A 21,776-nucleotide genomic window follows, 5' to 3' on the forward strand; every position below is an offset into this window, starting at 1 on the left:
AATGACTGCATGAGTCATTCTGAATGTTCTTCAGCCAGGTATAAACAAACACCTTACAATTATGATAAGGGTCTTTTCTATAGATACATAAATTCAGGATCCTGGAGCTGTTTAATAGCTCTGTGCCTCACTCAGACTCTCAAAATAGATCTGAAATAGTACTTGAGTGAGGACTTTCACCTTCTGTACAAGGCTATATTAACTTGTTTGCTTACCAGACAAAGGAACAATAGACAGCATGCTGGTATTAGATACATACTATTACCACAAAGATTTTGTTATGCCTGACCTTCGTGTGAAGATATATGATCTGTGCATACTGTTATCTCCATCAACATACTAGGTATTCACAAACTGATGGACGCACAATTGGCCGTGTCTAATTATGCCCAATGTATATGAGAAAGTGACGGATACTGAGGGCTTGTTTGTCTTCTGGCGAACACCCAGAGGTGGGCTGGGGGACCCACAATGGTTTCTCCAGCCTGTAATTGTAAAATGAGCTTGAATTCATCGTTGTGTCTAAGAAGTCATTATCTGGGGAGGGGTAACGGCTCCCTCCAAATCACCTGGTTGGGCAGCACACAACAGGGAGAAGAATTACTCGGAGAAGAAGTGGGTCTTATCTCTGGCGGGTGCTGGAGGCAAAGAGAAGAGCCTCTGCCGGCCACAGACCATACAGCTTGCTTTTGAGTTGTAAACAACAGGCTTTTACAAAGATAACTTGTGCCATAAATGAAGGCTTTTAGAGGACTTCAGTACAGTCTTTGTTAAGCTTTCTTTGCTAGTATCTTAACAACCAACCCATATAAATACTTGTGACTTACTGTTTATTAGCCAGGGTGTCTACAGAAAGCAAACGTAACCTCTCCTGCTGCTTGTGTGCATTCGCACCAGAGATTCTCTAACTAAAAAGGTAAACTCTGTAGAAGGCATGCACCTGACTGCACACATTTAGTGCACCTGACTGAACACAGTTTAATCAAGGAGTAAGGCTGCTGATTGCTATTAAAGAATATCTAAAGAGAATTTCTGAAGTGCCTACAGAATTTTTGCTAACATCAAAACCAAATGAGACTGCCACAAAAAAAAAAAAGGGAAGAAAAAAAGGCAAGATTTCTCAAGAAAATAAATAGCTACAAACCATTCTTTCAGTCCTTATACTACTGGAATGTGGGGTTTCAGCACAGGGCTCACCTTTTGAGTCCCACAACAGATCCCTGAGGACCTTGGGCTGTGTATGCTTCTACAGTGCTTTCACTGCTGCCCCTGCCTCCATCACCCGGGGTGAGGCCGTTGCCAACAAAGCGACGTGCAGAGAGCGAAAAGCTGAGCCAACAGTAGAGGTCAGCCATGAACTGCAGATTCCCTCTCCAGATTTCTTGCCTGAACAACTTACTGTTTACTATACAGCCAGAAAGATCTGGGGCACCTGTGCCAAAACAGCAGTGAGTAACAGGAGCAGGAGGCAAGAAAATGAGTTTCCTTCCCAAAATAAGGCAAAAATCCAGGTACTAAGAGCACTGCCATGGGAGGGCTGACGTGCAAATGGATAGTAACACTTAGTTTCTCTGTGAGTAACACAGAACTCCCCCCAGTAACCTGTTCCTGTCTGCTAGCTGGTCCAGAAACGTCAAGATCTCATGGAAGAAAAACCCACCACAAAATGAAAAACAGAATTAACAAACTCAACCTAGACGGTCTGTTAAAAAAAACTTAACATGTGAGAACTTTGACAGTGCATGCCCCTACGTTAGCTATGGCTGGGCTTTTGGAGAGTTACCATTGCCACTTGCTGGTTTCCACCACCCCTTGGTAAAGCCACTTGGCACGTTGGCTCCTCTGAAAAGGGAAATGTTTTGGTGCTTCTGTACCTTATGGCTGGAACACATGATGCACCAATGTGCCGGGCTACTCGGGTTGCCCTCAGTTTCATCTGGTCCTGCGTTCAACATCTAAAAACATTTAAACAGTGACTACATAAATTAGGTCAATGCTTCAGCCACAACAGATTACCTGGATTTTTAAAGCCAAGAATGAACTTGGACTAACAAACTGCTGTTTGCTGGGTGATTTGAAAAACAAGTGTTTGGTTACCCCTTGCAAATGAGGACACCCTTCAATACCATTCCCCCTCAAATGCAGCTGCCTAGGACATTCATTTAATGCAGCAACTGGATTTGAAGGGCAGGGATTTGGGCTGAAAGAACCCAGCATGGTCTCAAAAACGTGCTTGAAGTTGCAAATGTGAGCCAGGCAATCAACAAAACGCGCTGAAGTGTCCAGGCCTGCCTTCCAACTGTGGTGCATTATACTTACACCAGGCAGGAGCTCGGGCATCATTTTAGTCCCTCACATGGTTTTCCAGCACTAGCACAATGCCCCTCAGCCAGGGCTGTAGGTCGGTATCTAGCCAGTGCATCCAGCACCTGAGCCCCCCGCCCCGTGTCCCTGCTGGGGATTGCACAGCCATGTGTGCAACGCCACTGTGCCCATCTCCCCCCCCCCCCAAAAAACGGGCCCGAAGCCCAATTTCTGGCTCAGGCCAGCAGGACTGGCCCTGCCCTGGATGCCCTCCCCCCCCGCTGCCCCCCGGGCCGGCTGTCCGGCCGGGGCACCCCACCGCCGCGGGCCAGCTCAGCCTCCCGCACCGCCGCGGGGAGCGCCCAGCGCTGGCGGGGGGAGCGCTGCCCCAGGCCCGCAGCCCCCCGGGGGCGGCTCCTCGCGCTGCGGGCGGCCGCCGGCTGGCAGCGCTCGGGGCGGGCCGCGGCTGCCCGGCGGGGGCGGGTGGGGGCTGCCCCGCTCCCGCCCTTAATAACGCCGGGGCGGCCGGGCACGGCGCTGCGCATCGCTCCGGCGGCCGCCTACGAGCGGCTGCGCCGTGCCCGGCCCGGGCGCCGGGGAGCGGGGCAGGGCGGGGCGGGGCGGGAGCCCGGCGGGGGCGGGCCGGCAGCGCCGTAGGGCAGCGCCGCGGCGGGCGCAGGCAGGGGCCGAGCCGCCGGAGCTCCCTGGGCCCGCACCCGCTGCCGTGCCGGGCTGCCCGCGCTGGCGGGGCTCGGCGGCGGGAGGAGCCGCTGCTGCGGTGGCGCTGCCGCGCCGGCTGTCGCGGCATGGGCCTCCCGGAGCTGGCGGTGTGGCTGCTGGCGGCGGCGGGGCTGGTGCGCGGTGAGTGCGGGATGCGGAGAGCGGGGGCGGCTGCCGGGGCTCCCCGGGGCGCGGCGGGACCTCGGGCCCTGCCCCGCGTCTGGCCCTGCGGGCGGGGGCTGCCCGCCGCGCCCCGGGGCCGCGCAGCGCCGGGAGCTGCCGGGGCGGCGCGGGGGGCCGGGGCAGCGGGTCCGGGCGGGGGCAGCGGCTGCGGGACGGAGCTGCGGCTGGGGGGATCGGGAGAGAAAACCGTGAAGAGGAAAGTCTGGCTGGAGCGGGGACAGGCAGCGCTCGCGTTCGGGGACCGGTTCCACCCTCCCCGCTTCCCTTGCGCTCTGAACCTGCCTCTCCCCCGGTCCACGCTGCGCCGTCCGTGCGGAGCGGCTCCCTCTCCCTCCACAGCAGAACGGCAGAATGAAGACTCTGCCTGGATCCGAGGCATAAAAAGGACAGAAATCCCTGAATATTATCGCGAATGTTAATGTCGTGCCTGTCGTCTCTGCCAGGACCCCTCTCCCCTCACGTCGTCCATAGCCGCGTGAACCGCGAACCAAGCGGACAGTACTCGCCCCCAAGAGTTCTCCACCTGGAGCGGCCCGGGGGCAGGCGGCAGCGTGACCTGTGGCCGTTTTTCTCCCGCTGCCTTGCTGATGCCCTCTGCCGCATCCCTGTTCTGCCTTTCTGCTTACAGCTGTGCCAGGGCAGGGGTCAGTACAGGCAGTGTATTTCCTCTTCACCACTCCTTGCTGCTGGACCAAAGGGTGCACGTGTTGACAAAACATCGTTAGCATTTGTAATTTATCGCTTCTGGCCAGCCAAGAAATGATCCAAGAGGAAATCCCCCTTACAGGCTGGGATGGAAAGAGAGCAATACATGTGTGATAAGAGTTTGTTGTAGTAGCTAATGAACTGTATGATTTACAGCGGAATTGTTCTGGGAATGCAGCAGGTAAAATAATAGATAACATCTGGTAGCAGGAAAAGAGCATATGTCCTAGCTTTACTTTCTGATATAGAATCCTTATTTTTTATCTATTTACTCCTGTGCCCAAAGAGTCCCTGCAAGGAGAGTTCCAAAGGAAGCTTTACAAGGAGCTGCTGAAAAATTACAACCCTCTGGAGCGACCGGTTGCAAATGATTCCCAGCCACTCACTGTCTATTTCACTCTCAGCCTCATGCAGATCATGGATGTGGTGAGTCTGTAACCTCCTAGGAAACTCTTTCTTTAAAAGGGTGGATTATTCCTTCCTGGAGTGGAGATCTGTGATAGTGAAGGAAGACTGCAAGGCAATTGGAAAGCACAAACGATTCAGGACTCGACACCAAATTTTGACTGCCTTTTTAAAGAAGTAAACTTAGTTTGCCTTGTTCCTAGGTCTCTTGTCGGTATCTCCCTACCCTCTTGGCAGTATGAAATATTTGAAGTGAAGCTCAAACTTAATACTTTGCCTTTTGAATCCTTAACTGTACTTAGAACAAACAAGAAGTGTAGTCTAAGGCTGGGGGGGATATGGAAAACAAAAGTTCTTAATTTCTGGTGGTCACTAAAGAGCTTCTTATTTTTGGAGGTGGGGGTGGGGTGGGGGAAGAAGGGGGTGTGCTGGCCAAAATTCAATTGTTATTGAAATAATGTATAAGAAATAATGTTATTTCTTAGGCTTAAATTTTAGCTGCTCTATTTGCAACTACCAGTTGTTTGGTGTATGAGTAGATGTTCTTGTGCAGTATTTGGCATGTGTGTGTAAAATGCACTGCAGGATCTTTTGGGCTCAAATATGAGCAACTCGAGCTTCACTCTGTTACAGCAGCACAGGGATGTAACTCTACATATAAGTGGGTTTACAGTACTCATTTTTACTGAATTCAGCTAGCTATGGCCACTAATAAAGTGAATTACTTAAAACAAGTATTAACCGCAAAATGCTGTTATCTTTCAACCAGATGCTTAAAGTTTGAGGCACAACCAAATTTAAAAGGAGAAAGATGTGATTATTCATGACAAGTGCCGTGTTTTCTGTTCCCTTACAAGCTGCCGATTGCCAAACTCCAGATGCTGTTCATTTAGTACCTGGAGGCCAGCACACAGATACAGAGCTCTGCAGGTTTAAATACTCATAGTTCCTACGCACATTTTTGCAAGTTTTAGATTAATAAGCCCTGAGGTGAATACTGGGATGTGTATTTCCACTGTGGTATTTACTGTTTGCTCAAGTAAGAGTAGGCGGTTGTAGCAAGCTGTTTCAGTGTCAGTGTCACTAAAGCCAACAGGCAAAATATGTCAGTTGTATCCTTGCCTATGGCACTTGAGTTGTAATACATGTGACACCAATGAGCTGAACAGAAGCCGTGTGGAGTCGTGTAATCTTTGAATGATGGGGAGGGAGGAACTGTGGTTTTATGCAGAGTACAACAATTTCAAAAGGTGTTGGCAGACTGCGCTCGGTGGAGACTGTGGCTGTACTGCATGGGCACCTGAGAACTGGGAGAGGACAGCGGGGTGTTAGACCAAAACTTTGATGTGAGATAAAAGCTGGTACCAGTGGGCTGAGGTAACAGGTGACACAAACTTCACATTACCTGTATGTGGGCATGATTTTGTTGTTAATGATGTTTATTGTGGGTGGGTTTAGAGGTTTTGCAATAAAGGAGATCTCCTCGCGCTGAACACTGCAGACACAAGCGGTATGTGACCTCAGGCACAAAGAGTTGGTCCAAATAGATAAGTAAGCAAGAATGCCTTTGGACAATCGGAGACAACAGGAAAAGCATGAAAGCAAGGAACAACACAGAAGTAATAAATGATACTGAGTTTGTAAGGGATAAATTAATGTAATGATTCATTTTCTAATTGGATTCTCTTAGAATGTGTCAAGGTAACACAAAGAAAGGGGCATCTGAAGGGCAGTGGGAGTCAGGAGGACAGGGCAGGTCAGAGGAAACTGAGAGATGGAAGCTCAAGTGAAGAGAACAAAGGGTAGCATGGGACAGGCAGTGCTTCAAAGGTCTGAATGCCTGAAGGTCCCCATCTGGGTTACTGCTGCAGCTATTCCTGCTGGCTCAAACCCTCGTGGGTCTCTTGGCACGTATGGCAGGGAAAGCGAAGGACAGAACAGTAATAACCACTGGGTTCTCTGGACCTCGTGTCCTCTGTGTGACGGAGCTTTGATCTAGCTCCTCTTCCCAGTGCAACAGGCTTCTGCAGCAGCTCCTCCTGGCTGGAGCCCTCGGATGCAGCTATACGTTCTGCATAGCCCTGGTTAGACTTGTGGCTCTGGTAGCAGTAGGCCAGTATGTTCAGGAAAGCTTAGCCAGCCTGGTGAAGTCTGTTCAAACTGAGCACTTGAAAAAAACCCACACTTCAATGTATCTCTGCAGAACTTGGCACGGTACATGGTGCTTCAACTGAATCTTAAACCAGGCTTCAATAAAAGCCCTTCCCAACCATGGACTTGGTTTACAAGAATGTCTGTCATAGCTCCTTTTTGGGAGATGACCTCCTGCTGCAGCATGTGCCTTCTCACAGCTACTGGGGGAGCTTTGGCTTTGGTACAGAACAGTACAGTCCCCTTCAAAGGACGTCTGTACAACTGTCTGTTCCGGAAAAATTTTTCTAGTGCTTGGTTTTTATCCCCGTTATCAAAATAAACCCTGACATTGTGAGGTTTCTGTTGTTTGGTTGGGTTTTTTACTGTTAATTCTGAAATTAATTGTATGTAGTGTAGTACTATTTCAGAACAGGAGAGCTCAAAAGAGCACTTTGATCCAAAATAAGAGAGTGCTGTGAACAGACCAATTTCTTCCCTGGCTTTCAGAAATTGCACTTCTGGTGACATTCTGTGTAGCCACGTTTGGGCTGAATATGTTAAGCTAACATGTTTTTAAGTATTAACCACCCTGGGAAAGGTTTGTTGTGGGGCCAGACCCTCCTAGTGATGACATACCTTACAGGAACCTTCTTTGTGTCATCAAAAATGTTCCCTGAATAGAATAAGCTCAATACCCGTGAGACACTTTTCCTGCTTAAACTGTGTCTATACTCTGGAGGTTTCCTTTGCATTGCTGTGAGTTAATAGTGGGGGGCTCTCCTCCTCGTGCTCCTGGCATGGCTGTACCCATGCCCTTGCCTCCTGTGTGAACAGTTGGCTGTTGGAGACACAAGTGGCTCAAGGCCAGCAGGCAGTCAACTTCACAGAGTTAATTTCTTCTGGAGTTGTCAAGTTAAATGAGAAACAGTACAAACTGAAGGGCAAATATCCACAGATCATTAGCCAATCTGGGTATAGTCAATGACTGGCAGTCTCGGCGAATATGATTTGAAGAGAGTTTTTGATCCTATGCGCCTTTCAAAAAAAAAAAAAAAGCCTACAAACCCCCCCCCAAAACCTTCATAATCAGTAAGAAGCTGTAGGTTTTGTACTGGCAGTTTAGTTACAGCTCATTGTGCTTGCTATGAAACTGACTGCATTTCTTTCTCTGAGGTCTGGGATTGACAGGCAAAGAAAAACCAGCCATGGAGTAAATTAAGCTTCACAATATAAAACAAATGAGTTTTCTTCATTGTCAACAAGAAGCAAATGCTGGTGGGGATGACAGCTACTCACAATAACAATTACTGGTTTAACAAGCTAGAAGCAAAACATAGCTCCATCATACTTCCCTGTGGTTTGTATATTCACTTTACTGGCTTCCTAGCTGATGGCAGCTGTACTGGGGGTCACACCGATCCAGGGCGGATCCATCAAATCCCTGCCAGGACAGACTCGGCCAGGCTGGATCCTGGCTGCTGCCATCCCTTACTTGAAGCCTCTTCCATTCCACTCTGACTTTACTGATAGGAAAGGAGAGACTTTATATGAAGCCCTTGCCAAATACTGAGGGTGTTTCCTACCTCACGTTTTTAGTTTAACCCTTTCCTTCTAAAACTAGCAATTATTTCTACTCTATGCTTGCAGATACGCTTTTCTTTCTATTGGTATTGCATATTAATATGCACGCTAGTATCAGGACTACATAATGAGGGGCCTGTAAGTGCCGATTGCCTCAACTTTGTTTAGTTCATTAGAAAATAGAGTTGATGAACTGCCTAATGAGAATGCAAGCTGACCCAGTAAATCATAGGAAGTGTTGCTTTGGGGAGGGAATGTGGAGGGAAGGCTGGCAGTGTGAGAAGAATGCAGTTTGGGGACACAGGAGAGCTAGGAGGCTGGGGGAGTGCTTAGAGGAGAAGTAGGAATGTGTGGTGGACCTGAGAGACAGGCAAGGAGTTTGGAAGAGAGGTGGAATTTGGGTAGAAGAGGGTGGAGGGCGAACTGAAAAGAAAGAGGTTTGAAAGGAGTGGGCTTAAAAAAAGCTTCTGTGTCAGGTTAATAAGAACTTTCAAGAGAGAGCTTTTAAGTTCCTTCAGTTTGCTTTATTCCTGCCTTCCTTAATAGAAAAATCAGTGCTCTTAAACCTTTGCAAACAATCTTGCAATTAAATCATCCTGAAGTGAAAATAAAGCGGAGACAGCCAGCTGGCCAGAAGTGTTATTCAAGGGCATTTCAGTTGTTATAATATCAGAAGATGGAATAAGAGGTTTCTTTTGCTTTTTATAATTTTTTTTCAAATTTCTTAAAATGAGAAATGCTAAGCATTTTGATGAAAGAAATAAAGAATAACGTACTTCCTTCTTGAATTTGCTGAAATCTTGTTTCAAAACTCCTTGCTGGAAAGCAATGTATATTGGATGAATAGCCTGATAATAAGCATCTCTTTGAATCTGAATGAGAAAATGTTTGGAAATTTCTGACTTAAGAAAACAAAAAAAGTTTAAGAATAAACACAGAGGGAAAATCTGAACGAACAGATTCTAAGGGTATCTGCATACCTGAGTGGCAGGAGGGGAAGAGGGGTTAATGGGTGTTCGTAGTTGGTCAAGGTCATAGCTTCAATACAATGTCAAAAAAATAAAGAACATGATGTAGAGACGCTACTTATTTTTATTTACATCTCACCTCATGGAAACCCCACTACTTGTACAAGAAGCTAGTCTTTGGCCTGTGCCCATCTAGTATTTCAGCGTTGATGTGGAGTATGAACCTAACTTACATTTAGGAAAAAACTTCCAGCATATGCATTTTAGAGAAACAGATTCCTGAAATATGCTGATACAATTTCCATACTGGATAAAATTAAAGCCACCACTTTTTTAAACGCTATGTAGAAGCAAACACCTTCTAACATTTCCTCTTTTAACATCTATCCCAGTAGTACCATCAGAGGAGAATATTCAGCCGCTACCTATTGGTTTGGAGCGCACACTAGGAATAGATGTAGCAGCAGTGCTGTTCCTGCTCTGCTGCATCTCATGCAGAATAGCAAATGGCATAGAAAAACAAACACAGTGATCACAAAGGTATGAATTTTGTGCCTAGCCTGGCATTTTTACAATAGCCATATTTGTATCTACTGTAAATTAACACAATTAAGAGAATCTTATCTGAGGGAATTCCATCCCCAAAGGTCAGGAGATGAAACCTTAGAAATTAACACAAAATGATCATACATTTACACTGCAAATTACTGCTTAGAGACACAGACATGAAGAACTGGAACACATTGAGATATACAGTGATAGTTTAAACTCAATTTTTACTGCTATCTAAACGAGCTGAAGAATCCTGTGGTCTTACTTGAGTTTAGAAGGGGCTTCCAGAGGTCATCTAGTCCACCACCCTGCTCCAAATATGTCTAAACAGAGCATGTTACTCAGGACTGTCCAGTCAGGTACTGAACACTTCTGCAGAGAGAGATTCCACAGCCTCCTTAGGCAACCTGTCCAATATTAAACTATCATCATGGTTGATTAATTTTCCTAACATCTAAGCAGAACTTCCCTTGTTCCAACTTGGGAACAACACTAAAAAACACTTCTAGAAAGATGAGGCACCTTCTTCAACAGAAATGGGTACACCCCATAAAGGTACTTTTAGTGAAGCATATCAGGTTCCTTGACTATTTGCAGCAAGGTATGTATTTTGACTTTAATAAAGCCTTTCTGAATAACATTCTTAGCAGAAAACTAGAGAATAAGGCCTTGGCAATCCCACATAGCAGAACTGGTTAGAAAATCTTAAGAGTAGTTGTCAGTAGTTTGCTGTCAAAGTGGTGAGATTTTAGTTACGTGGTGAGATTCCCCAGGAACAGGTCAGTCTTTTCATTCATCTGGAAATAGAATAAGTAGTATTTTAATTAAATTTGCAGATGACATAAGTTTGGGAGGGGTTCAGAGAATACTGAGGGCAAAACTAGGATTTAACATTGTCTTGTTGTAAAAGTTGAGTGAAAGGACTGGTTTGACCCAATTTGATGCACCTTTTTTTCAAAGCCTAAATTATGTGAAATTTTGAGTACTGTATTCTAAAAAGTATTTGGATGCACTGGAAGTCATCCGTCTGCTGGAGGCTTGGGTTGTATTGCATTTAATTTGAGCCTAAGTGACTGGAACCGAAGACAGGTCAATACTGCCTCTGTATGAGGGAAGGTATTTGTATGATTTTTATCATTCCATCAACTATACTTGTAGGCATGGTCCAGACTCTCCCTGTACTACACGGTATGTAAACACAGCTGAAAAGATCATCATTGTTCCAAAACATTTATAAGCTAATTATATTTTGATAGACTGGATTCTTTTAACATCAGAATTGTTCAGATAGTAACTGTTGGAGCATACAAGACTGTGTTAAATAAAACTAGCATAAAAATGCTGAAGTTAAGAGCAGAAGAATTAACGCATTAGGATCGGTGAATGGCTTTCTCGTATTAATTTTCAGTAATACGTCTTTCTATGTGGAACTTGTGACACCGTTTTGTGAGTGTCCTAAGCTGATCTCAGTACTCTGCTGCTGAAAGCGACGATCTCACCTACTTCTGGCTTCGCATTCCTGCCCCTTGGGCTTTGTGCCCATCCTCTGGGACTGGGCAGTTAGCTGTACCCATTTTTTGGGTAGTTATTTTTCTAGGTGACTGACTTCAAATGTAGATCAGCTTGAACTACTCACAAACCTCTTACCTGTGGTTCCGCTTCACTTAAAATCTGTCATATATTTAGCAAACCCCCAAGCTAGTTCCAACTCTGTCTGAGCCAAGCTGCTAAACTTGTGGGAATGCTGGATCGATGCTGCCTTCGCTTGCGACTTCTGCAGCAAGGCTGGCAGCAGGAAACGTTTTGGACGGTATGAACATGTCAGTTTTGGTCAGCTCTGATCATAAATTAGTTTTTTTTTTTTTTGTACTGGCTGAAGAATCAACATTTAATAATTTATTCAAGTACACTGAATTTAGTGATTTATCTACGTAAATAGTCAAGTTCTTACTTACGTTGCATAACACCATTTAGTCAGGAATCTTTCATGTTTCCACCAGACATTTACTAGCTAATTAAATAATTTACTAAGCAACATTTTTCACTTATTTTCCAGTTTCTTCTGTTTCTTTTTTTAATTTCTAGTTAGGGGAAAGAAAAATGCTGAATAGTTGTTTGCATGTAGTGAGCAGCAGCAGAATCTCCAGAGAAATCTTGTTCCTTTAGGCTGTTCAACTCACTTGTGCAGACCAAAGGAAAAATGAAAGCATGGAAACTTTTTTACCTTTATCTGAAGGCAGTCAAAGTTTGCTCATCCTACATTGCCCTTGGTTACTTGTATGACTTAGATTTATATATTCAAGGGCTTTCGTCTTTGTTTCATTTTACACAGTGTAAGTGATACAGTTGACTTCAATGACTTACATACAGTGCTTAGCAAAGCCTCTGCATAAGAATCTGCAACTCAGTATTTGCAATCAAATACCCCGGACCCACCGGGCAGGATAGTAATGTAAAATATCTTGAAATTTGAAAAAGAAAATTATGCTGTCATTCACAGAAGCAGAACAGCCTCTGTAAAGAAACAGACTATAAAACAAACATCTCCCCCGCAAAAATGAAAAAAGAAAAAAGAAATTTAAATCGGGAAAGACGAATAAACCAACCAAATCAAGAGGCTTGTTGAGAAATGGTGCTGAAGAAGTTCCTAAGCTGTTTATCAAACCTCAGCAGCCTCTTTGCAAACAATAGTTGTGGCAGAAGCTCATCAAATTTGCATTATTCTTTTAATTTTTAGCATTCATTTGTGTACATTAGAAAAAGTCTCTCCAAGCTTTATTTTCCTCTCACTTTGCTGCTTGATCTTCATTCCCTCCATGCTAAAGGGAGAAACTATGCGCACTTTCATCTTGCAGCCATTTCCATTCTACCATCATTTATTCCTGAGAGTTTAGAAGACTGGAACTGTGCTGGGATATGCTTTCCGATATTTTTAGTGAGTTTAATACCTATGAAAGTTACTGGATTGTAACAGAAAACAAAATATTCAGCTTCTCCAAGAAATAAGAGGAGCAGACCTTTTCAAGTAACGGTGTAAAATACTCTGATAATCGATCCACTTCAACTAGCAGACAGCTCCTCTCCCTGCCCTGTGGTGGCAGGAATCTGGTAACTAAGACAAACCGCAACCTTCCTTCAGTGGCATTTGTCCTTTTTTCCTGTGCTTCTAAGTATCTTCTGGCTTTTTTGACTATTTTCTCCTTTTACCTAGCATCTTTCTTTTATCTAGACTTCTCAGTGTTAGATCTGGAAAGGTATTTCAAACAGGCTCTATTCTGTAAGATGGAATGAGAAGCACTGATTTTCCACGAACTGAAGGCAGTTTGCAGGAAGGAAAAATAAAAGACTTCTGGTAATGGTTAACGAGACGACATTAGAGATGTTCATCGTATGTGGAAGTCAGAACTTCTGTTCTGCTTTTACTTCCACAGGAGAGGACTTTGGAATTATAGTACAAAACACAGTTGGGGTTTTTCTGGTTTTGTTTGTTGGGTTTTTTAAATATGAGTAAAGCAGTTTCTCTAACATTTTTCTCACCCTTTGTATATATAAATAATCAGCATGAATCAAAAAAGCTCAGTACTTCATTTCTTTGTTTTCTAACTACATTGGTATGGATGCCCCATTAACGGAAATAGCAAGTAGACCTCTGCTGGTATGCCACTTGTGGTGAGAAGGTTTGTATCCTCACTGTGAAAAGTATGATTAAGCTCCTAGAAAACAGATTCTGGTGTGAGGGACTGCTGTAAAGCACAGGGACCACAACATAAAGCTTTTACATTTTACACAGGACCTCTTATTAAAGCAACAGAATTTGAAAAGCCACATAATTTAGTAATTATTACTAGTCCTCACTGATCAACTAATAAAGCAAAACTACAGCACAAGACATACGTTTTGGGAGTCAGGTCTGGCTAGCTAGTACTTGTTCTTATAAAAAGCTTGTAATTCACAGAAGTTTGGAGACTGCAACAAATATACTCCCTGTAATACTCAGAATAGTTCCTTTTTTTTTTTGTAAAGGCTATATAAAATTAAAATGACAGTATTTCTGTCACGTTCAAGTACTACACAATACATCATGTCACTGCTTAATACATGAGTTTGTGTCCTTTGTTTTGACTGTGTGGATCAGCTTGTTACAGCCTGTGGAAGTTTGTATGAAATGTTTGAGAGGACCGCGGGGCTGCACTGCTCTCCGGCAGCTGAGCATCTGGCTCCATAGGGTGCAGCACAAAACGTACAGCTGCGGCGGGAGCGATGCGCTCGGTGCGTGCCGTCTAGTCTCTCTACTCGTCTGCTGTCATTTCTGTGCACACACAGATTACATGCTCTATAAATCTGGCATTTCTTGGGAAAGCCTGGTTTACTGTGCACATAAAGAAGGGAGTTGACTTGGTTCTTCTGGGTTTGATTTGCCTCTGACTGCAGTGTCAGTGTGCACTGAGGAAGGACTTCAGATGCAGGTGGTTGCCCCTGCTGGACCCGTTTCTTTTCTGGGAAGTCTTCTGGAAGGGCTGTGGGCAGATGCTGTGGGCTGGATGAATTATCTGGGGAAAAGCAACCCACACCTAAGCAGCACCACTCCTGTCCCGCTCCTCTAACCTGGTGTGCGTGGGTCCACAGGCTGGCAGGAAGGGTGCTGCAGCAGTCTCGGGGACGGTGGCAAGGGAGGCAGGAGGTGCAGCCAAAGCAGCGCACCTACCCTCGGACACCGTCCTCGGGAGCACCTGTGTTACCAGAGGAGCCTGGGGACTGGCTTAGATTGCCAGTTGTGGTTTAACGTTTTTAAATGGTAGTCCTCATGGGCTGTGGCTCCTGGGCAATCAAGTAGGTGGCATTCTGTGTCTCTTCCCTATTTCATTTTAGGGTTCTGTTCTCAGGCTTGTGTGGGTACAGTGCCTACTTTTCTCTCGGAAAAGCACACAGTATAAAAAATTTTCAGTAATTTACAAATCTAATTGTGCTGACAGTGGTTGAACGAAGTATTGTCGATGGATTGCAAGAAACACTTTCCTATCTATGAACAGTGTATTAACATAGAAACATTCAAATGTTAATTACTTCAAATTTAGATGATACAGATGTGAATTCTTCAGTTTCTCCTGAACTCCTCACCATGTTTGCCTGAATAGACTACTAAACAATCCAACTGCTTCCAATCTAAATATATCTCAGAGTTACAAAAAAGGCAAAGAAAAAAAAAAGATTTCACAATGGGTTGGCAGCAGAGAGCATATACGTACATGTGCTTATATAGAAGAAGAAATCTTTTAAAATTCACTTAGAATTTTGATTACTTAAATATTTTTAATGTTAGCTAATTTATTTTGACTTTTTAATTTATTCAAAATTGAAATAATTATTTTCCAAGAATAACCAGAAGAAACCTGAAGTAAAATGTATATTTGGATTTAACCTTGAATTATGCTTGCATTTTCATACGTGTTGTCTGAAGCTAGAATTTGGTTTGTAAAAAGGAAAGGCTGCTAACACTGGCTTCAACAACAGCTAACTGGGAAGTGCAAAGAGCATGGCAGGAAGCAACATGAGAATATGATATTTATTGAGTTCCTCTCTCCAAAACGCTCTAGTAGTGATGTGGAGCCATATTTGCATAGCTGATCATCGTGTCTCCGTATTGCTTATATGATCCTCATAATGGAGTAGCCTGAAGGGAAGATGATGGATAACTGTGTGCAGAGTTGGACCCCACACATGTTTAACTGCACAGCACTACTGCTTTGGACTTCTATTGGCTTGTTTTTCTCTGTTCAGCCATGAGTATTAACGTATTTCTGTAGTTGGCATCCCCGTAATTACTCTCAATAACTACACAGTTATGTCGCTTAGATATTTGAGAGGAAAGAAACAGGCCTGTCACCCACTGCTACTAAATGCAAGAACAAAGACAGAAAAAATAACGAGCACTGGCAAGTCTGACTGAACCACGCACTGAGCTCAACTAAGCATTTTTTATGGCTTTTGGAGCGCTCGCTCCATCTCTGACCCCACCAGACAGAAATGTTCTTTTCATAGGAGAGAGTTTGCTCTTTTGTGTTGCAGAAAACAGCAGCCTGAAGGACTGTGTAGGTGTTCTGACATTTCAGTCATGACGCTTGTTGCATTTGTGAAGAGCCAGACACACAGTTGATTTTCATCAATATGTTCCTCTCAGCCAAGCTCATGGTTTCTCAGTACTTTTGTCAGTGACTCTTTACAGGCATTGAAGAGAGGTAGGGACCATATGGATTTTTAGGGAAAGTTGAAAATTAAGACCCTGTAAAAGACAACTCTCAAACCTGTACCTTAGAGGATGAAGGGTAAGGAATAACTTGATTTTCTGTGATGCTGATTTATCCTCTCTTCCTGAGTTATCAAGGTGTCTTTGTAATACTTCTTGTGTCAATAGCTGCAGAGATGTTCAGCAGGATAAGCAATATATTTTGTACTACACCCTTCTCCAGGGAACTTTTTAATTGCCATGGTGATGGCTGTGCTGTATCCTAGATTGAACAGAGACCCCAAGACATCAAGGATAATGGATCATGTAACATTAACATCAGGAATTTTGGAGCTACTCCTTGTTTAATTTGCCTACACTTGGAAAGATGGAGATAAGATAGTACAGTTAGAGAGACTCTCTGGGATGAGTAACAACACTTTGCTAACTGGTCCTCTGAAGCTGGCCTTACCTATGTCCATGTGTAGTGGACAGGGCTGTTCCTCATGGTTCTGTCCTAGTCAAATGCCTCTATCTCTGTGACTCTGGTGGTCCTCAAAGATTCTACAGTTTCAGCATCTGAACTGATGCTAAAACGTGGACAACATGCTCTGGTCAGGTGTGGAAATTTCTGATGCCATTATTCACAAAAATAGGATAGAAGAATGCCAGCAGCAGGCTTGTGCTGGAGCTGTGTGCTCTGATCGCACAAAGGGAGAGGACGAGACAGCTTTGTGTTCAGCCCCCTGTCCCCCCATACCTTTCTCTTCTCCCCTTGAGAAACCACCCGCTTTCCTTCCACCTTTGTTTGCTAAATATACATGCTATAACAGCATTTCCATATGACTTAGGAATATTTTGAGGAGAAGGACTTACTAAACACCAAGTATGACTTAAAGTTGGTTAGCAAGAATAAAGAGTCAGATCTTTTGATATAATGCTGTCCTGGCATTACCAGAACAGGTACAGCCTGACCTATCACAGAAGCACAGGTCGATCAGGGCTGGAAGGTACCTCAGAGACCACCCAGCCCAACCCCTGCCACAGCAGGGTCCCCTCCAGCAGGCTGCACAGTCACATCCGGGTGGGTTTGGGATGTCTCCAGGGAAGGAGACTCCACAGCCCCTCTGGCAGCCTGTGCCAGGGCTCTGCCACCCTCCAGGGAAGGAAGTTCTTCCTCACACCCAGCTGGAGCTGCCTGTGTCCCAGTTTGTGCCCGCTGCCCCCTGCCCTGTCGCTGGGCACCACAGCCAAGAGCCTGGCCCCGTCCCCCTGACACCCCCGTCAGGTGTTTGTGTGCGTGGAGAAGATCCCTCTCAGCCTTCTCCTCGCCAGGCCGGGCAGCCCCGGCTCTCCCAGCCTTTTGTCATCAGGGAGACGCTTCAGTCCCCTCACCATCTCTGTAGCCCCTCACTGGACCCTCTCCCATAGTTCCTTGTCTGGAACCGGGGAGCCCAGCACTGGGCATGGCTCCAGGTGGGGCCTCACCAGGGCAGAGCAGAGGGGAGGGTCACCTCCCCCCACCTGCCGGCCACGCTCCTCCTCGTGCACCCCTGGGCACCGCTGGCCCCTTGGCCACCGGGGCACACTGCTGGCTCGTGGGCAACCTGCTGTCCCCCAGCAGCCCAGTCCCTTCCTCGTAGAGCTGCCCCCCAGCAGGGCAGCCCCAGCCTGTGCTGCTGCATGAGGCTGTCCCTCCCTGGGCAGGACCCTACACTGGCCTTGGTGGCACTTCCCCGTGTCCCTCTCCGCCAGCTCTCCCGCCCGCCCAGGTCTCGCTGAAGGGCAGCGCGGCCTCTGGGGGGGCAGCCGCTCCTCCCCGTTTGGCACCATCAGCTGTGTTTTGCAGCTAGCCTCTAGGCAAATAAATAAGGTCACAAGGATTTGACTCCCTCTTGTCTCGATGCTGTCCAAGGAGTGGGGCTACAGGCCTCTGTTGCTCCCTCTCAGCCTGTGGAGCGGTTGGTAGCTCACAGGTCCCAGTATGCATTCCGAGCTGGGATGCCTGCCTGTGTCAGGCTGGCAATGATAATCAGGACCTGGAGTCAGTATTTAACACTGATTCAGGGTTCAGTCCTCTCCGTGGGAGTCTGCCGTGGAGTACAACGGAGTCAAGGAGTATAAATAAGGCAGCAGAACACGGTTATTACTTTGCACGCTTGCAATAAATGTAACTGCACTTTAAGCTCTGTGCTGTATTTAATAATTGAACTGAGTGAAACCTATAGTGAATCATGGGAATTCCTAAGAAACCTCCTCCTCTTACTCTTCAAAAGAATATTTTTTTCGCACAAAATGTGCTGCTATCCTGTGCTTTACTTGTTTCACACGCCTGATCCCTGCTTGTCTTTGCCAAGATGAATGTGTTCAAATCTAAATACAATCTTTTGTTAACAACGATGTACTGAAAAAAAAAAGAAAATAAAAGAAAAAAATGACTGCTATTACAATTATGTCCCCATGGTAACAGAAATGGTACATCATGAAGCTCTTACACATATTTATAATCTCCACTTCTTTTCTGTGAAACTCAGTGAAAATACATCTGAAGCCCATTGCCAGGACAAAGCCCTGTTACAGTCGATAGCAAGCACGACTGTCAGACCTTCTCAAGAGTACCTATGGAACAGAAATCCATTGTATTTCTTGTGCACATGTTCTGCCCAGAGTTAAGATGACTCTTCTATGCTCTTTCTCCAGCAGCGGTTCTGCTGTGTAAGGTTTGCATCCATCTGGGAAGACCTGTGTATGTTTTGAGCAAATTCCTCCTTTCCTTTAAAGTCAGACAAAGTAGTTGGGGAGAGGGCAAATGCTTCTTGCGAAAAGATTACTTGGTGTGGAGATACCAGTGGAGTTTTTCAGACTTGTAGAATAGAGCACACGTGGCACAGTATAAAAACCAAACCAAACCATCCCCCCTCAGAATTTCACCTGAATTAAGCAAAGCAATCAGACTCCTCATTTCACATCCCAAATGCAGCCTTAAGCCAGGTAAAAATCAAATGACATTTTTCTAATTTTAAAGAAAAAATTAAGATAGCCAAAAGGCCAAAATTGAGCATCTAGTCCTATTCTAGCAGCACAGAATGCTTTAGTAACATTTTAGCATTTTAACTCTAGAAACCTTTAAAACTTCCACAGAACTTTAGCTATGAGCCGGAGGATACTTGGCTGTTGGATTCAGATTTACTTCCTCACTCTTGTTTTAATCGTTGTGCACCTGAACAGTGCATGGGACAGGTGAACTCCAGGCTTCAATACCCATGCAGAACGCAGACCTGAAAATCCCCATTTTTTTCAGACTTACACAGGTCAAACTCGACAGTCACCAAGTCTGAACTGTAAATGTGGGTAAGCTCATAGCAAACCTTGTGTTAAATATGTGCTGGCTCAAGTGTTAAACACAGACCAGAACTGTAGCTAGTCTAGTGCTCAGGGTATCTTTCCAGCACTCACACCAGGAGATTTCCTTTCGTCCTCTCCCATTCCCTTCTTCCCAGCTGCTACATGCCGTCTCTCACCAGTGTTGCCCAGTGACTTGCAGACCATCCTGTTGCAGTTTCCACTACGTGAAACCAGAAACTCACCATAATGAGCTTCACCATGGCTAAAGCTTGTACCTCCCCTCTCCCAGGACCCCTCTGCACCCAACAACCAATGCTTGTTTCCTTTTGGGGTAACACTCCATGTTATTTCTGCTCCGTTCCTCAGCCTGTCTTTTCTGCTTGTCCTTGCTACTGCGTGCAAACATCTGGAACTAATGTCGGCACATGTGGCAGTCCAAGCTGCTGTACATTGAGCTTACAAGTGCGTGCAAAGACTGCACTGCTGAGGATATTTATAGCAGTGCTGAAATCGGTAACGCTATGTAGAAGTTTTGTCACAGTACTGTGAAGTATTCATTTGGCGCTGTTGCATTGTTATTTGTAGCTGGGCACCATTTCCCTTGTGTTTAATTGGCTGGAAATAATGTGCTTGTAGGTTAGAAGGAAGACTTACAAAGTCATTTTTTAAAACACATTTGTTGATTTTCTACTCATTTAATCACGCTTATAATAATTAAAAAAAACCCAACAAACACTCCCCCCCAAAAAAAACCCAAACCAAAACAAACCCAAAAAGACAGTAAGTAGTCTGAACAATTTCATGTGTTCCTGATGGATGGGACACACTTACAGACTGTCAAGACAGGAAAATGCCTGGATTAACAGTGACCCTCTCCTACAAATATTTCTAAATTTGTTTATACCATTGAGCCGCTATATACAACAGTCACTAGCCTGAACACTGCCTGAATGATACACCCTTTCAGAAAGACTCTTCAGCTGCATTCTCATTTTCAGCTGCACATTTTAGTGTAGGTTCTTGCTCAGCTCTATTGTACTGTTCACACGATGCGAAGAGGATGATTTTTTAATTCAAATAGGAAATAGAGGAACTGTCACTGCATCTGGGATTGGTACTGCCACTCCTTCAAGATTATAGAAGTGCTCAGGAAAGCAGGTTGTGTTGGGAATATGCCAAAGATTTGCCCTGCTTTGTTCCTGGCTAGAGATTTAGGGGACTTCCATGAACTTTTCACTGTATCACAAATGAAAGCATGGGCTGGGGAGAGAGTGAGGGGCAGCCTCCCTGCAGGGAAACTCTGTCTGTTTCCCACATAACTCTTCGGTATTCCAGTTAGCCCCAGAATAGCCATTTATTGTCTTGCTCTTCATTGCATTTACAGCCCAAAGTCAGCCTTCTTAAAAAACAAAAACAGGCAGTGGCAGCAATCTGTGCCAGTCTGTCATCTCCAGCAACACACTCCACTCTCCCCCGTGAGGAGCCGTTCTCCAGAGCAGTTCTCTGATTTCAAAGACCTTTAGCACATAGAGAGTATGAAGAGCAATTCATATGCCACCCATCACAAATCTAATAAACCTAAGAGCTCAACAGAAAAGAAGTTTTCTTTACAATTTTCACTTCAGTTAACTACTCGCATTTTGGTTTGCCTTAAGATTTTAATTCTTTGATTAAAAAAGAAAAAAAAAATGCTAGAAGAAATTAAATCAGAGGTCAAGAAGCACAGAAAGTAAGGCAGATGTTTCCAGGCTAGATTTCAGAGATTTGACTGCATCTGAGTGCTACAGAAGATATTTAGCTAAATCCAAGCACAGCTGCAAGACCTTATCCCTGAAGGTCTGAAAGAGCCAGAGTCTGAGTTGGAAGGTGAGGAAGTCACAGACAGCAGTGCTGATATCTTCGGCAGTGAAGGTGCCTCAGGACTGAGTTTGGCTTTGAAGTGGAATGTGGAAGGGAAGGGTGATATCCTAAATGCCTTCACTTAGTCACTAAGGTCACTAGCAGCCTGGAGTGGCTGAGTATAAAAGAATGAAGACCAACATTCAGGAGGTTTTTAGCAGCAAGAGAATCAGGGCAAATTTGGAGCTGTCATAGGAAGAGCTGGCCTAAGGCAAGCCCGAGGCCAGGGCCAAGTCATGCAGAAGTGGCACACGTGCTGACTGGGCTGCCTTGTAGGACACGTCATCCGCAACCCTGTTCGAAGGTTGCAACAGTTGCTGGAATTCTGAAGGAGTGTTGCTTCCCAGCAGTAGGCTGTACCACTACCACATTGTCATAGATTTCAGAGCTCTGGTTTTATGTAAAAATCTCACTGATATGGCAGAAGTCAGAACATCAGATGTCTAAGTTTGAAGTTATCTCAGGAAAAATGGAATGAAACAGTGAAAATTTATATTTTCCACTTCTGACTTCTTATGGAATCATTTTGCACTTTTTGTGTCTATTTTCAAAAAACTGGAAACATTCTGTGGCCTGTTCCTGGTGTTGAGCCTCACATGCTGGATCATGGAATATTATTAATATTATTTATGCATTGGTAATGCCTGTTTATACAGCGTTTTCTGCATAATTGGAAATATGTGCTGTAAGCTGAGTCAAAAAACATTTACTATGATAAAAAGGTATATTGCTGACTACTGGAGAAAAGAAGGGTAGTT

At 44.9% G+C, this 21,776-nt stretch overlaps 1 protein-coding gene across 2 annotated transcripts in view; it reads left to right on the forward strand.

Annotated features, from left to right (window-relative positions):
- Positions 1 to 2,909: 2,909 nt before the first annotated feature.
- LOC121091882 (neuronal acetylcholine receptor subunit alpha-7) overlaps positions 2,910 to 21,776 on the forward strand; it is a 44,966-nt gene continuing 26,099 nt past the window's right edge. For both annotated transcript variants that reach the window (XR_005829071.1, XM_040602137.1), the window contains exons 1-2: positions 2,910 to 3,165; positions 4,199 to 4,338. Coding sequence is in view for 1 of the 2 variants with exons in the window: in XM_040602137.1 (XP_040458071.1) it covers positions 3,111 to 3,165; positions 4,199 to 4,338 (195 nt within the window). In the remaining variant the exon portion in view is untranslated. The remainder of the gene's footprint in view (positions 3,166 to 4,198; positions 4,339 to 21,776) is intronic.

Source organism: Falco naumanni, chromosome 7 (assembly GCF_017639655.2).
Source record: "Falco naumanni isolate bFalNau1 chromosome 7, bFalNau1.pat, whole genome shotgun sequence".
Classification (NCBI taxonomy): Eukaryota; Metazoa; Chordata; class Aves; order Falconiformes; family Falconidae; genus Falco; species Falco naumanni.